We start from the raw sequence: 15,047 nt of genomic DNA on the forward strand, positions 1-15,047 counted from the left end.
AGAGTTTTACACCCTAGGAGTTTTTAATGCCCTCCTTTTCTGTGATTTTGTTTTTAATTTCTTGCTACGTCCTTAGACCGGGTCTTAAAGGCCAAACCAGAGCGGGAAACTGAGCCATTGCTCTACACTAAAAGCCTTATCAGTGAACGTGAAGGTTCTGATCCTTCTGTAAAAAGATGAAAATAAAACCAAATAAAGGCTTTTTACTTTAATCACCACCCTTAATGGGCACACATTAGCTAACCAGGGCCTCGTGGCACAGCGGGTTACGCGTTGAGCTGCCGACCGCTCTGCAGGAGAAAGACAAGGCTTTCGACTCTCTAAAAGGTTACAGTCTTGCAAACCCAAGGGGGCAGCCCTGCTCTGTCCTATAGGATTTCCGTGAGTCAGAACTGAGTAGATGGCAGGGATTAGAATTTTGGGAGGGTCCCTTTGTAAATGACCCCTCAGGAAGAAGAGTGGAAAGAGGGGTTGCCTTTAACTAGCAGCCAGTCCCAAAGACAAGCTGATCTCTTTGAACCTATCCACTTACCTAAAGACAGTTGGTTCCTTCTAGATGTAGCCAGAAGAGCAGATGCCCCCATGGCCGGCGTAACGGCACTGCCAGTCTTTCTGCAGAAGCTGTTCATCCTTCTCACAGGCAATTCGTGTTTGTAGAATTACCCTGCTACTGCTCGTTTTCAATGTAGAACCCTCCAAATAATCATATGCGACATTTTTTGCCACATGAAAAGAAATTTTAGATGCAGGCCATCAACTGGGGATGAGGGAGCATATTAAATGCTGAATTAATTCTCTCGTCTCTTCATTCACGTTTGAAGGAGAATGGCATCGCTGAAATGATTGATAAATTGATGACTTGATAAGGTCACTTTGCTCTGTGTTTACACCAGTCATATTTCTTTGTTGCTAAATGAATTCGTCCTGATCCCCAGGAGAGATCTTGCGGATGACTCATATTGCCAGGGGCTTAGATTCCGATGGCACCTTGCTACTCGACACCCTCCTGAGTGGCTATGTGCTGCAGCTTCAGTCACCAGCCAACGTCACTCTAAAGGTAAAGGTCAGAACCACCTACCTTCCCATTCAGGATCCCTGGCAGCCCAATAGTCACGCAGCGTGGCTGTTGACCAAAAGGTGACATGAGCTACTCCTTCAGAGAAAGATGTGCAGTCTGCTTCCATAACGATTACAGCGTGGGAGCCCCCGTGAGGCCGGTCGGCTCTGTGCTACAGGGTTGCTGTGGATTGGAATTGACTCCGTGGCAGTGGGTGTAGGGTTTTTTTGTTTGTTTGTTTGTGTTGGCCTTCCATGTTTACTGGAGTAATGGTAAGGGTATGACACTAGACATGTAAATTACCAGGGTAGACATGATTATATGGTCTTTGTTTAAAATTTTTCAGAGACAGTTTACAAAATCGTGGCCTTTTTAGTATCTTATCAGGATCAGTATCACATTACTATGTTGAGTTAATTTCCATGGTCTCTTTAATGTTCCATGGCATGAAGCATACTAACTGTCTATTCAAGCTTCTGTATGCGGTGCAGAGAAGCATTCCTGCAGTCCAGGAAGAGAGCCATAGCTCTTTGACATCTTTCCATTACATTCCACAAGAGCTCTGAGTCCCCTATGATGCTCTAATATGTGGTAACACAGTTAAGAAAGTAATCGAGGGACAGTAAAACAGTAAGCTATTTCCTGAACACTAATATAAAAATTGGAATTATATTTGAAACAATGTATTTTTAACCTGTTAAGTTTTTCCCCCTGATTCTATATCGCATAGTATTCTCAACAAGTATCCATTATGAATCATGTTGGTATTCAAATGCACACTGTCTTCTTCAGGATTACACCGAGGACTACGTTCAAACAGGCCCTGGGCAGCTATATGCCTACTCAACCCGCTTGTTCAGCGTGGATGGCATCAGCGTGCCGTATACATGGAACCACACCATTCACTACGACCAGGCGCGCGCAAGAATGCCCTTCTTGGTGGAAACCCTCCATGCATCCTCTGTGGAATCAGACTATAACCAGTTAGAAGAGACTTTAGGCTTTAAAATACATGCCTCAATTTCCAAAGGTAATTTGTATAAGGAAGGTTATATCTTTATGTCACTTGTCTTTTCTGGAAAAGTAAAAAACAAAAAAGCACTGATAGCATTCAAAAATAACAATATTAAAACATATTCCCCACACAACAAGGTTGAGGTCTTGGGAGTTCAATGACAGAATTTTCATTCTCCATGCAGGAGACCCAGTTTGATTCCCAGCCCATGCATCATATGGACCGTCACCAGGCCTCTGTCCATGAGGCTTGCTATGACTCCCAGCAGATTCTAGTGGAGCATCCGGACTAAGATGAACAAAGAATGGCCTTGAGTCTAGTTTCCAAAATGGTCCAAAGAAAACATAACTGTTTGATCCCCAATGATTTGTGGACATGGCACAGGATCAGGCAGCATTTTATTGTGCATGGGGTTACAGCAGCTGGCAACTCTGCCACCACGATGGTGTCAGGTTTTCACATGTGCTGGCTCTGTTGTGTGCAAAGTAAACCCTATGGTAAAGCAAATCCAGCTGAAGTTCGGATATACTTAGTTCACAAATCTTCACACAGCATAATGAAGATGTTATGGTTGTATTCCATTTACATGGAGGTGGTTGATCATGTAAAATCTGTCAAAAATATTTCATTTTAAGTAACAAATTTCATTTGCTATTGCTCTGAATCATATACTTACCACAGAATTTTATTAATTCCTGGAACAAAACGTCAAGGTGCATTGTGGCCTAAAGGTTGTTGTGTTCCAGTGCCCTCGAGTGGACTCCAACTGTGAGAGCCCGTGTCCAGCGGAAAGAACCGCCGCCTGCTCCTGCACCGTCTGCACAATCGTTCCATTTGAGCCCACCGCTGTGGCCAGTTTATCAATCTAGCTCCTTGAGAATCAAAACTCTCCCATACTTTAAAATCTCCTTTTGCAAGTCCTATAGCAATAATCAGTTTCCTGTTGCTCACAGTGATAAATGTTGAACAACTTTGCTCTTTTTCATGGAGTCCTGGAGGTGCTGGGGGTTGGGCATTGAGCTGCTGCTTGCAAGTTCCTCAGTTCAAACTGCAGCCACTCTTGGGAAGAAAGACGAGGCTATCTTTTCCCAGAAAGATTTATAGACGTGGAAGCGCTTTATACTCTGAGAAGGAATCAACTCAACGGCAGTGGATTTTCCATTTTTTAAGCATAGTTTTTCAGTCTTTGATCTCAGCATTCCCATATTTCGTGTGGTTCTTTGATGGGTCTGTCTGCTGAGAGTTCCCTTTCAGTGATAAGAGGCACCACAGATAAATAGCCTTCCATGTTCTGTGGGGTTTGGATGCAAGGAGACTTCTGTATATTGTTAAGTTACAGACACTACATTTTCACAAAGCTCCGGTTCTTAAGGTCTCATGAGTAAGCAGGGGATAATTTACATTGGCTTTGGTGTTTTCTATGCGCTGGGAGCCCTGATGTCTTAGTGGGGTACACATTGGACGGCTAATCTCAGGGTTTGCAGTTCAAAACCACCAGCTCTTTGGCCAGAGAAAGGTTAGACTTTCCACTCCTGTAAAGACTTACAGTCCTGGAAATCCATAGGGAAGTTCTACTCTGTCTTATATGATCATTATGAGTCAAAAGTAACTCTATAACAGTGAGTTTGCATAGTTTGATTGTTTGTGTTTGTTTGTTTGATTTTGGCTTTCTTAAAACAGATCCAAGTAGATTTTTTGTGTGTGTGTTTCCTCATGGTTTATTTTTTAATCATTTTATTGGAGGCTCATACAATTCTTACCACAATCCATACATATATCCATTGTGTTAAGCACATTTCTACATGTGGTGCATTCTCAAAAATTTTGCTTTCTGGTTTAAACATTGCCTTTTTTATCATATGTAATAGATAAATAGAAATTTCATTTTCACTATTCTTTCCTTCTTCTGATATACAAATGACGGTCTTCTTCAGTATCTGTCATAATTGCTCCATGAAATTTGAAATTAAAGTAAGATAAGACTATATGGTCACATTTTTAAAAGTAGTTATGGATTCATGAAGCCAATAGCCAGTGTTCTCCTATGCCCCCAGTTATACTGAACTGCCACCATCGCAATCTCCTCTTGGCATTTTGATCACTTACATAAAAAGAGGAATTACGGTGATTTTTCATTTTAAGAAGGATGTTTAGTTTCTACCTTCTTAATACTACATCCAAGTTAAAAGATAAGTAGATGTGAGATATTGGCTAAGATTAATTTATAATGTATATTGCAATGAATTCATCATTTAACTTGCTTTGTAGAGCCATGTGTACTTTCGACCCAGTCATGTAAGTCCTGCTTGGACAACTCTTTGACATCTATCTGGATGTCGTTGGGAAACTTGGGTCCCACAGTATAGGGAGATACATTCTTGAACATCACTGCCCCATCCTATGCATCCAGACAATAAGCCTATGAATTACAGCTGATATATGTGTGTTATTGTTGATTCTTTTCCTGTGAATTAGGACTCTGTACCACTATTTATGTCTTATTGGCCACTAGGGGGCAGGCTTGCATTCTTGGTAGCTTAGCCAGCAAGCTATTTCTGCTAGCATGTTGGTCTAGTAGCGCTATGGTTACAGCGCATTCAAATTACCTCAAAAGCTTGATGAAAGTGCAAACACCTGGGCCCAACGACCTTTGGTTTAGTAATTCTGAGAAAGTATACATTTATCCCAGTGGATACATGATTCCAGTGCAAGTAATTTGCACATGGGTTTCTTGGAATCCACTTATCAAAAACAAGTCACAAGTATGCATTTTTCTTATAGAACTTTTAAGTCATTAAAATTAAATATGCATGTTAAACTTTAGTTGTGAAATGTGCTTATATTTTAAACAAGCAGCAGAAAATATCAGAAAACAAAGAAAAAACTTTCATTAGAAAAATTTTAAAAGACCTACTTAAGAAAGAATAAAACATAAAAATGACAATCAAATGTGAACCAAGAAAAATATTTGCATCATATGTTATAGACAACTATTGTCAAACTTAAGATGAACCAGCTTTCCCAAGTCGGTAAGAAAAAACAAGTGACCCAATTGAGAAAGACACTAGCACTGTGAGATTCATACAGACGTACACACACACATGCACGCATACATACATAATGTAGAATCTGAGAAATTGTCAGCCCCATTACTAAACAAATAAATGCAGAAGCAATAAGATTCCACTTTCCAACGATCACTTTCAGATTAAAGAATATAGTAATCTCCCAGTATTGGAGAGCTGTGGGGGAAATAAGTGAATACTTCATATACTGTGGACTGAACAAATATTGCTTCAACTTTCCTGGAAAGCAGTATTTATTAGTGTGTAGTCTGGGTTGACTAGAGAAACAAATCCAGAGACATTCATGTGTGTATAAGAAAGAACTTTATATAAAAGAGTAATTGTATATTGAGAAAACATCTCAGCCTAGACTAGATCAAGTCCATATGTCTGATATTAGCCCATATGTCTGATACTAGTCTATAAATACCTCTTCAGACTCATAGAACACATGCAATGACACTGAATGTAGAAGATAACACGTCAGAGGGTGGAACGTCTCGTGGTTCCAGTGGCCTGGATGCATCTCATCTGCACACTGGCAGGGTCTCCATGTGGCAACTCCAGCTCCAGGGCTCTGGCTCCATCAACCTAGCTCCATGTGTCTTGTCAACAGGAAGACAAAGCAGAGAGAATATGTCCCACCTCCAGGGAGGAAGACAGGAGTTTCCAGAATCCTCAGGAGAAGGCCATGCCCACACAGAGGCCTCATTGGCTATGATCTGATTGACAGACTAGACTCCACCCCTTCGCAAGTTTACAAGAGATTATGTAACTGCTACAATTGGCAGCCTTTCCAATCTTCTATTTTTCAGTTATTTCATTTAAGGCATCTACTCAAAGAAAATCATAGAAATTGCCAAAAATATATTAGGGAACTTTAAAAGTTTGTAGAAAAATGTTATCTTTTAATTCCATTTCCACCTACTTTCTGAAGCCCCCTCATAAGTCAAGAAAGTTTTATCCAGTGTTATTTATAATGAAAAAAATAATTTAAAAATTTCCCGGAAAAAGAAGATAAATATGTAAATTATGGCACCCCAATATGATTAACTCAAACAATAACACAATGCTAAAGAAATATTTAACTCATTTACTTGACAAATATTTGTTGATGCCCACCATGTGCTAGACACTGTTCTAAATGTCAATATAACTATACACAAATTATGTTGGAGAATGTTCTTGACATAATAATAATTAAAAAGCAAAGTACAATTAGCTCAAAATCAGACTTGCTCAAACATGAGTGATTATGAAATTATAATCACTGGTTTAGCATATGTTTTGAAACCTCTCCCTTGCCTTCTCTAATTGTAGTGAAACTATGAGACCTCTCTATTAAGCTCCCTAAGTAATTTTTATGATCATTAAAATTTTGCAACTTCTAGTCTATGGAGTAATATACTTACTATTTTAAAATATGTATTTATTAAAAATTACTGAATGGAAAACATGAACAAACTAGAGTTTGCTTCCAATGATAATACATTCTTTTAATTTTACCCATTTTATGCTTCTACAACAATCAGAATTATTATAATATAAACAAATCAGCAAATGTTTTGTATTACTCCTATCTTACAATGAAAATGCTATACAATATAAAACAAACGACCACACTTTAACTAAAAGCACACAATAAAACATATTTTTCCCTTCAATATGTTGATCTTTGGACCTGACTGGAAGACACAGAGGAGCAGTCATATACCCAAGCCCATATGTGGAATTCTGGTGTGATTGCTTTCAAAACTTTGAGCCACTTTTGGTAAATTCCAGAGTAAATCAAAGTACCATGATCCATCAACTTGTAAGAGAGTGGCATTCCTGGAAAATTCTTTGAATATTTGTGTCACACAAAACATACTTAGTATATGGAAGATGAGTTCTAGACTTAGTTAGTTACAGCTTTTGCACTTCCATGAAAGCCTAGCCAGACTATCACATACCTTGACGTGTTATAAAATCCGCCCTGTGGTCTTCTGTCGCTCAAAATATTTTAATAGGGCTCCCTGTGGTTGTGACTAAGAAGCCCTTGTGGTGTAGTTGGTTACGCATTGGGCTACGAAATGTAAAGTCCGTGGTTTGAGCCCACCAGCTGCTCCAAGAGAGGACCAGGAGTCTGTCTGCATCCGTCCAGCTTGACATCACAGAGCCCCAGGAGGGTCATTCCACTCTGTCGTATGGGGTTGCTGGGAGTTGGGCTCTCCTTGAGGCCAGGAAGTGTCATCCTGACTGTCAGAGTATCTCCAAAAAGGAGCTCCAAATACCAGCCAGTGAAAGACGTCACTCCCGTCTAGAATGAAGGATCTCAACAATAACCTTACTAAATAATAACTACGATAATATCAGACAATCGCTTTAATGTTTATATGACCCCTTTTTCCAATGATACACCCAACACAGCACTGATTGGATTTAAGTAGTGTCAGAATAAATAAAACGGATTATAGTCGCTGCTAAATTGTATTCTTGGGAGCCCTGGGAATATAGTTGTTATGCATTGGGCTGCAATCTGAATGGTCGGCAGTTCAAAACCACCAGCACCTCCTCAGAAGAAAGACCGAGCTTCCTACTCCATAAACAGTTACAGTCCGAGAAACCCACAGGGGGTGGCTGTGAGTCCGCGTTGACTCCATGGCAGTGAGATGGGCTTTGGAAAGTTGTATTCTTGATTTCACTGGATTGAAGTGAAAGAAATCCCTACTCCAACATAATCAGCGATTTGACCATGGGCGATTTGCACAACCTCTGCCCCAAATTCCCCCTCTGAGAGCTGTGTGCAGTGGGAGTAGGGACATTGTGAGGCTTAAATGAGAGAGCACACGGAGTTCACGGCACCTGTTTCACATTAGTGACACGTTGTGACCCTTTCTTAATCACGTAACAATATGTCCTAGACCTCTGTCCCACCCATCCCATTCCTATCCCCAGGCATGTGCAGGAAGACCAGAATGCTCTCAGGGCCTGTTTATACTCAGGATAGAAACTGATCACAGACCTGTTTTTTGTTGAAGTTTTTTGACAAGTTGGTGGCTTATGGAAAACAAGCATTATTCTAGATTTTCATCCTAGGAAACGAGATAACTAAGTAGAATCTTTTTCCTTTTTTTTTTTGTACAACAGTCCAGGTCTGTAGCAGGACTCAAAAAAAATTATAATCCGAGAATCTTTAAAATAGAGCAAACCTGAAAAGCTAACTAAGGCCATTACTTCTCGAAGATGAGCACCTAAAACAGTCATAATAGATTTGTTTAAATTACAGGTTCATGCATTTGAAATGGACAGGATCTGAGCTCTTCAATGGGAGTTAAATAAAATCTCCCTCAAGAGAAATGCAAAATGTTTGGTAGCTTCAAAAAGTTTGTGGGAAAGTTAAATTATCTTTCGATTCTGTTTTTGGGGAAATTTTTGAAGGCCCTTCAAATATTTTACACTTATAATTTTAAGTTTGTGTGTATACACATGCACATTACTGTGGTGACTTCAACAATGAGATTTGTTGACATTTGTGCAAGTCAATGATGTGTGGTTGTATTTTTTTGTTTTTATTAAATGTATAAATAATTAAACACTGAGTTAACATGACTTCTAAAAGTGAGGAGGTTAGGTATTTCTAAACTAACTTTTCAACTACTTCCCTCTTGTAAGCACTTTTTTTTAATGTCTAACAATTCAGTTCTAACACAATTGCCCTGCATGTTTTTGCTTTGTCTACATGGAAAGGGAGTCCACCTGGTCACACATGAGAGACTCAGACACTTCCCACTACACCAAAGTGGGGAGCAGTTTCTTCATGAAGTTCCTAGTTCTCAGGATCACGACTTTATTTTTATAAATCATTTTATTGGGGACTCTTACAGCTCTTATATCAGACGAATTCGTGCATATGTTGCCATCAACATTTTCTTTCTACTTGAGCCCTTGATATCAGCTCCTTTTATCACCCTCCCTCCCCCAGCCTCGCACCCTCTTGAACCCTTGATAAATGATAAATGATCGTTATTTTCATAGTTTACGGCATGCACCATCTCCCCTCACTCACACGGCACAAGGCCTTTAAGTTGCCTGGAAATAATGCTCCTGCTCCTGGAACAAAGCAGAATAGCCCTGGTAGACAAATAGGATGTCGTCTCTAGTTACACCTGGAATACACAATGACCTTGATATTTTTAAGTGATCACTGAATGATTTTATTTAATTTTCTCTAGATTGGTATAAACAGCTCAAACAGAATATCTGTTTCTGATGTCAAATTGCCAACAATTCACAATCTCTGGACTCTGATTCACTTAGTTCTTGGTTAAGGAACATGAAAAAAATGTTCCATTTCTGCTTGTTTTCACCTATTGCACTGTGGCAACATACGTGCAATGTGGGCATAGCTTCCCTTAGAAGGTTGTGCAGGAAAGAAATGCCGAGCTGGCCTGTGCTGTGCCAGCTAACTTCCCTTCCCTTTCTGTGATAGGCCATCGAAGTAATCAGTGCCCCTCGGGTTTTGTCCTGGACTCAGTTGGACGCTTTTGTTCTGGTAAGTACAAGAATAATGTGTGTTTTATTCTTATAAAAATGCTATCGTAATTAGGGAACACCCACTGACAGTCTTCTACACAGTTAGTCAGCACACCTGTCCTCTAAGCCTCCTATGTTACAGGGTGAGGAAATCAAGATGCAGACAGTGGATGAAACTGCCTTAGATCGCTAAGCTGTCAGATGACAGAGCTAGGTGTGAACTTCAGTTAGATGACAAAATGCAAGCGGTGTCCAGGTGGCCACAATCCACTGTGTCAGGAGTGGTGGCAAATTGCACAGGTGGAGTGAGCACAGCGACAGCGCTAGGCTCAATCTGAGCTCTTCGTTGCCATGAGGGTCATGAGTGTGCATGAATATCAGATCAGCGTACAGTCAGTGCAGTCTGTTCCATTTCAACTCGTCCCAGCTACATGTGCAGTGTGTCTTCCTCTGACCCGACCCAGACAGACGTAGGTCAAACCCCACAGTCCTTCAGCCGTCAAGTCTGCCTAAGGAGACCCCATGCCACCCTCCCATGTGACTTGCTGGCTACACATGTGGGAATTTCCCACAACCCCCTCATGACCATCAGCTCACAGCCCTCAACCCCCCTCACTTTTGATCTTTTGGCTTCCTAGCCCCCTCCCCTATCCCTCAGGTTCAGTTTTTTACTAGAAAGACTCTCAGATTAGAAAAGCAACATACTTAGGGCTCCAGTCTTCGTACAGAAAAGAGGATACACATGTAGGCACATAGAGCAAGATCTAGGAGAATTCCCAACACCAAGCTTCCATCTCCCAAATGGAATGCACTACCCTCTCCCGTGCACTAACTTTTATCCCCAGCCAGGAAACTCCAGAGTTCTTACTCCCCTGCCCAGAGCCGTCACTGAAGCCTCTACACAGACGTCACATTGAATCGGTCCCTCCTTTGAAATACTAGGTGGTGGATCGTTCTGGCATGACCAACTTCTCCCCAAGAGCTAGTTCACTGGAATAAAACCTCAGGTGGGACCTAGAGCCCTCATCAAAGACACCTGATTCTCCAGAGAAATTTCCAGGTTTTCAAGGTTATCTCTCAGAAATCAAAGTGGAAGACCAAAATCTGGGTAACAGTCAAATTCTTAATCCCAAAATATGAGAAAAGCAATAATCTGCCCCAAAATCACCTAACCCTAAAATTGCCCACTCATAAACTAGACCAAGATTGTGGGCTTCAAACTCATGAGTAATCCTAATATGAGAGTCTCAGATAGGCAGGTTCTAGTCCCAACTCTGCCAAAAATGGCCTGTGTGACCATGGGCAGTGTGTTTTGTCCTTTCGTGAGTCACCATATCAGCTCTGTGGTGATGATTTTTGGTTGGTTTTATCATTGACAGATGAGAAATACTAATGATAAATACCTATTACATGGGAATATTGTTTAGGAATGAGTTAAGACAGGTACAGGGCTTATAACAACATGTATTAACAATAGTCATTGTTTTAAAACTGTGGTTCTCAACCTGTGGGTCGTGAACCCTGTGGGGGTCAAACAACCCTTTCATAGGGGTTGCCCGATTCATAACAGTAGCAAAATTTCAGTTATGAAGTAGCAGCAAAAATAATTGTATGGTTGTGGGGTCACCAGCACATGAGGTACTGTCCCAAAAGGTCGCAGCATAAGGAAGGTTGAGAACCACTATTTTAAAAAATATTCTTAACATCTATTCACTATTAAAACTTAGGAACCCCATACTAATTTTAATTATGTTTCCCTTCTCTATTATATTTGAGCCAATTCATTGGCCACTGACTGCAATTATTTTTCCTGACTTTAGTAACTCCTAGTTAGATAGGGCATTGCATTCTGATTGGACTGGTTTCTCTTTCAGATGAAGATGAATGTGCAGAGCGGAATCCTTGCTCTCACACCTGCCACAATGCCATGGGGACCTATTATTGCTCCTGCCCAAAAGGCCTCACTATAGCTGTGGATGGAAGGACTTGCCAAGGTATTGGGAAATCTTAAATATAATAAACACATTGTAGCCATGCCCAAGGCCATCTCTGACCTATACGAGGTGTGTTAGACCAATCCTCTTTTTGCCTACTTCTGCCTTGCCCTTGCCCTTGCCCTTGCACTGAGACAGTAAGAAAGGAATGCCCTTGCACTCCCTCCAAATGGAGCACTCAAAACTCAGGGATGCGGCCCTGACTCGCTCCACTTGCACAACTCTTTAGAGGCAGGCAAGGCTATCACCACGCTTATTTTCCAGTGGCGAAATGATGTAATAAAGAGGTTATCAAGAATTCAGAAGGAGTCTTGGTAGTGCAGTGGTTCGGCACTTCTGATCACACAAATGCCTGTAGTTCAAACCAACCAGTAGCTCCTTGGGAGAGAAGAGATGGCAGTTTGCCCCAGAAAGGTCACGACCCCTTGGAGAAGTTCTACTCTGCCATAGGGGGCCGCTCTGAGTCAGATTGGCCTGACTGCACAGACCAACAACACAGAGAGAAGTTAACTATATTCACTCTCCTGACAGCACTTTGGGGATATTTAAAAATCTAAAACACGCATGTATGTGTGCACACATGCATTTCTATCAAACCCTATGTAGCCTCCAAAATTAGACTTGTGTAAATACTAATCTTATTAATAAGTCCAAAGTCAAAATAGGAAAACTGGTTTCTTTTCTGTGCCCCAGGAAATCCTGCTCCAAATGAAAGTGGGGGGGGGGGCTGAGATGAGGGTACAGAGGGCAAGGGAATGACTTATAGAGATACCCGGAAAGGACTGAATACCTCATATATGTTGTTTCATTTAGCTTTCAAAGTGCTCCTGAGAAACACATATCATTACCCCAGTTCTACAGAGGAGAAAGGTCAGGTTTCCAAGAGTAGAAATAACTTCCTTTGAAAGCCACTCACTTCCTAAGGTGGTCCAATTGTTCCGACAGCATGTGTTGCTATGGCACGGTGCTGCTGGGAGCTTGCCAGCTCTTGAAGCTACCTGAAATGACCCAGCATTGTTCAAGTGTCTTTTTTATCCAGATTTCACAGCTCTTTTGCTTTACTTTCCCCACCTGAGTGACTCACTCTGTTACAGATATTGATGAATGTGCTCTGGGTGGACACACCTGCCACCTGGGCCAGGACTGTGACAACACCATTGGATCCTATCGCTGTGTGGTGCATTGTGGAACCGGCTTTCGGAGAACCTCTGATGGGCTGAGTTGTCTAGGTATATAAGTGGAGGCCCTTTCTTATTCTAATAAATAAGACCACTTGTGTCATTTAAACTCGGGAAACTTGAAGGAGAGGGACTGGATACAGGGCAATGGAGTGGGTAAGTATCAAACACCTGAGATGTCTATTCCACATTAGAACTTAAATCAATACATCGTGCTACATATCTTAATGGTTAGACTTGTTTGTAAGTATTAGGAGCACAATAGTTTTGACTGCTAGCATTTTATTGATGCCACTTGAGAGAGATTAACCAGCACTACCTAATAAAACCTATTACCAAAAAAACTCCAGTGCAGGAGCTACTATAATTTTCATGCAAGCAAAAGAAGTTTATACAAAACTGAATGCCTCTCAATAGTAGAAAAAATGAATGAATTATGGTGTAACTACACCAGCAACCACTAAAAGGGTATTAGACCTCACAGAATAAATTGAATCCCTCTTTTTTGGCTTGGAGGTATATCTGTGAGGTACTGTTGGTTAGAAAGAGTGAATATAACTGAAAAACAAACAATAGCCAGAGAGATATATAAATTTTTATATGTCAGAATATATTCTAGGTGTTTATATCAACAAATATACAAAGGGGCTTCAGAAGTTTGTGGATAATTCCATTATCTTTCAGCTCCATTTTCTACAAACTTTTTGAAGCCCACTTTTATGTTTGGTATGTGTGTATGAGAATATTATGACTAATATTTGATTACTGAGGAATCAAATGTCTTAGGTAGTTAGTCAAGAAGGTAAAAAATGGCTAGGGAAGTCAAGCAAATAATGGAAAAAAGCTCTTACAGGAACACGATCTTCCACTCCTAGGTATATCATATTATAAACAATTGCTAGCAGCAACTCAGATACTTGAACTCCAATAATCATTGTAACATTATTAACAATAATGGATAACAATAACAATATAATAACAATAATGAATAACAATAAAATATTAACAATCAAAAGGAAGATGCAAGCCAAGTGTCTATGAACAGATGAATGGATAGCCACAATGTGGAGTGTTCATGCAATGTACCATAAAGAGAAATCAATTTTTGAGATATATATTGCCACATGAATGAGCCTTGAAAATGCTATGTTAAGTGAAATAACTCAGACACAAATGGACATATAGTGTCTACTCCAATTTTTATAAAATGCTTAGAATAAACAAATCTATGGTGGCAAATTGGTTACCAGTAGAGGGAGGAGTAGGGAATTAAAAATAAACAAAAAGAATTTGTCTTAGATCGTCTTGAGAGAAAATAAGAGTTTGTACAAAATTAAGGATATGAGTCGGGATTCCATCGGAGAAACTTGGGACATTTTATGTCTTCAAGAAGAGGATTTAAGTAAGATTAAGAGGAAATTTGTATAAAAGAAATGTCTGTTATTATATTTTTGTGCATTTATATAAATTACTGTATATTTGGATTTTAAGAAATTAAGTCCAAAGATCAGATAGAAAATAAGCAGTAATTATGTTGGCAATGTCAGTTTGTGGTGCAATGTACAGTGCGGGTGTGAAAATCCCAGCTAGGGGAGCGTGTATGTGCAGCAGCAGCCAGGAGATCAGAAGACCTGTTGCAGTCGGTAAATCTGCTGCGCAAGGGCTCTTGTCAAGTACTGAGAAGCAGGTATGTGACATTGAGGACTAAGGGGCACCTGACCCAAGCCATGGGATTTTCAGTTGCTTCATCTGCATGTGAAAGTTGGACACTGAATAAGAATGATCAAAGACAAGTTCATGCATTTGAACTATGGTGTTGTGAAGACTATTGAAAGTCCCGTGGACTGCCAAACGAGCAACCAGGTCTGTCTTGGATGACATGTGGCCAGAGTTCTCCTTAGAGGCAAGGACTGCAAGATGTATGTACTTGGGACATGCAGAAGCATCATAAGGACAATGAAAAGGAAGACCTCCATGAGATGAATTGACCTAGCAGTTGCAACAGAGGATTCGGGTGTGAAACAATTGTTAGATTGGCGCAGGCCCAGGCAGTGCTTCAATTCTGTCTGGTACCCAACAGCAACATATCCAAAGTGTTTCTAAGATGATCTCCAAGTGACAGGAACTGAGACTAGTACCGTCCTGAGAGAGCGAATTTTCTAGAATAGGAAAGATGGGGCCATATCTATGGAGTTATAGGGAAAATTGCAGTAAAGTGGTAGA

General features: G+C 40.5%; 1 protein-coding gene across 2 annotated transcripts in view; it reads left to right on the plus strand.

Moving 5' to 3' along the window:
- The window catches only part of HMCN1 (hemicentin 1), a 544,205-nt gene that overhangs the window by 507,470 nt on the left and 21,688 nt on the right, over nucleotides 1-15,047 (plus strand). For both annotated transcript variants that reach the window (XM_075528409.1, XM_075528416.1), the window contains exons 96-100: nucleotides 936-1,057; nucleotides 1,850-2,087; nucleotides 9,609-9,671; nucleotides 11,527-11,646; nucleotides 12,741-12,875. In XM_075528409.1, coding sequence (XP_075384524.1) covers nucleotides 936-1,057; nucleotides 1,850-2,087; nucleotides 9,609-9,671; nucleotides 11,527-11,646; nucleotides 12,741-12,875 — 678 coding nt within the window. The remainder of the gene's footprint in view (nucleotides 1-935; nucleotides 1,058-1,849; nucleotides 2,088-9,608; nucleotides 9,672-11,526; nucleotides 11,647-12,740; nucleotides 12,876-15,047) is intronic.

This window comes from Tenrec ecaudatus, chromosome 1, assembly GCF_050624435.1.
Source record: "Tenrec ecaudatus isolate mTenEca1 chromosome 1, mTenEca1.hap1, whole genome shotgun sequence".
NCBI classification, from domain to species: Eukaryota; Metazoa; Chordata; class Mammalia; order Afrosoricida; family Tenrecidae; genus Tenrec; species Tenrec ecaudatus.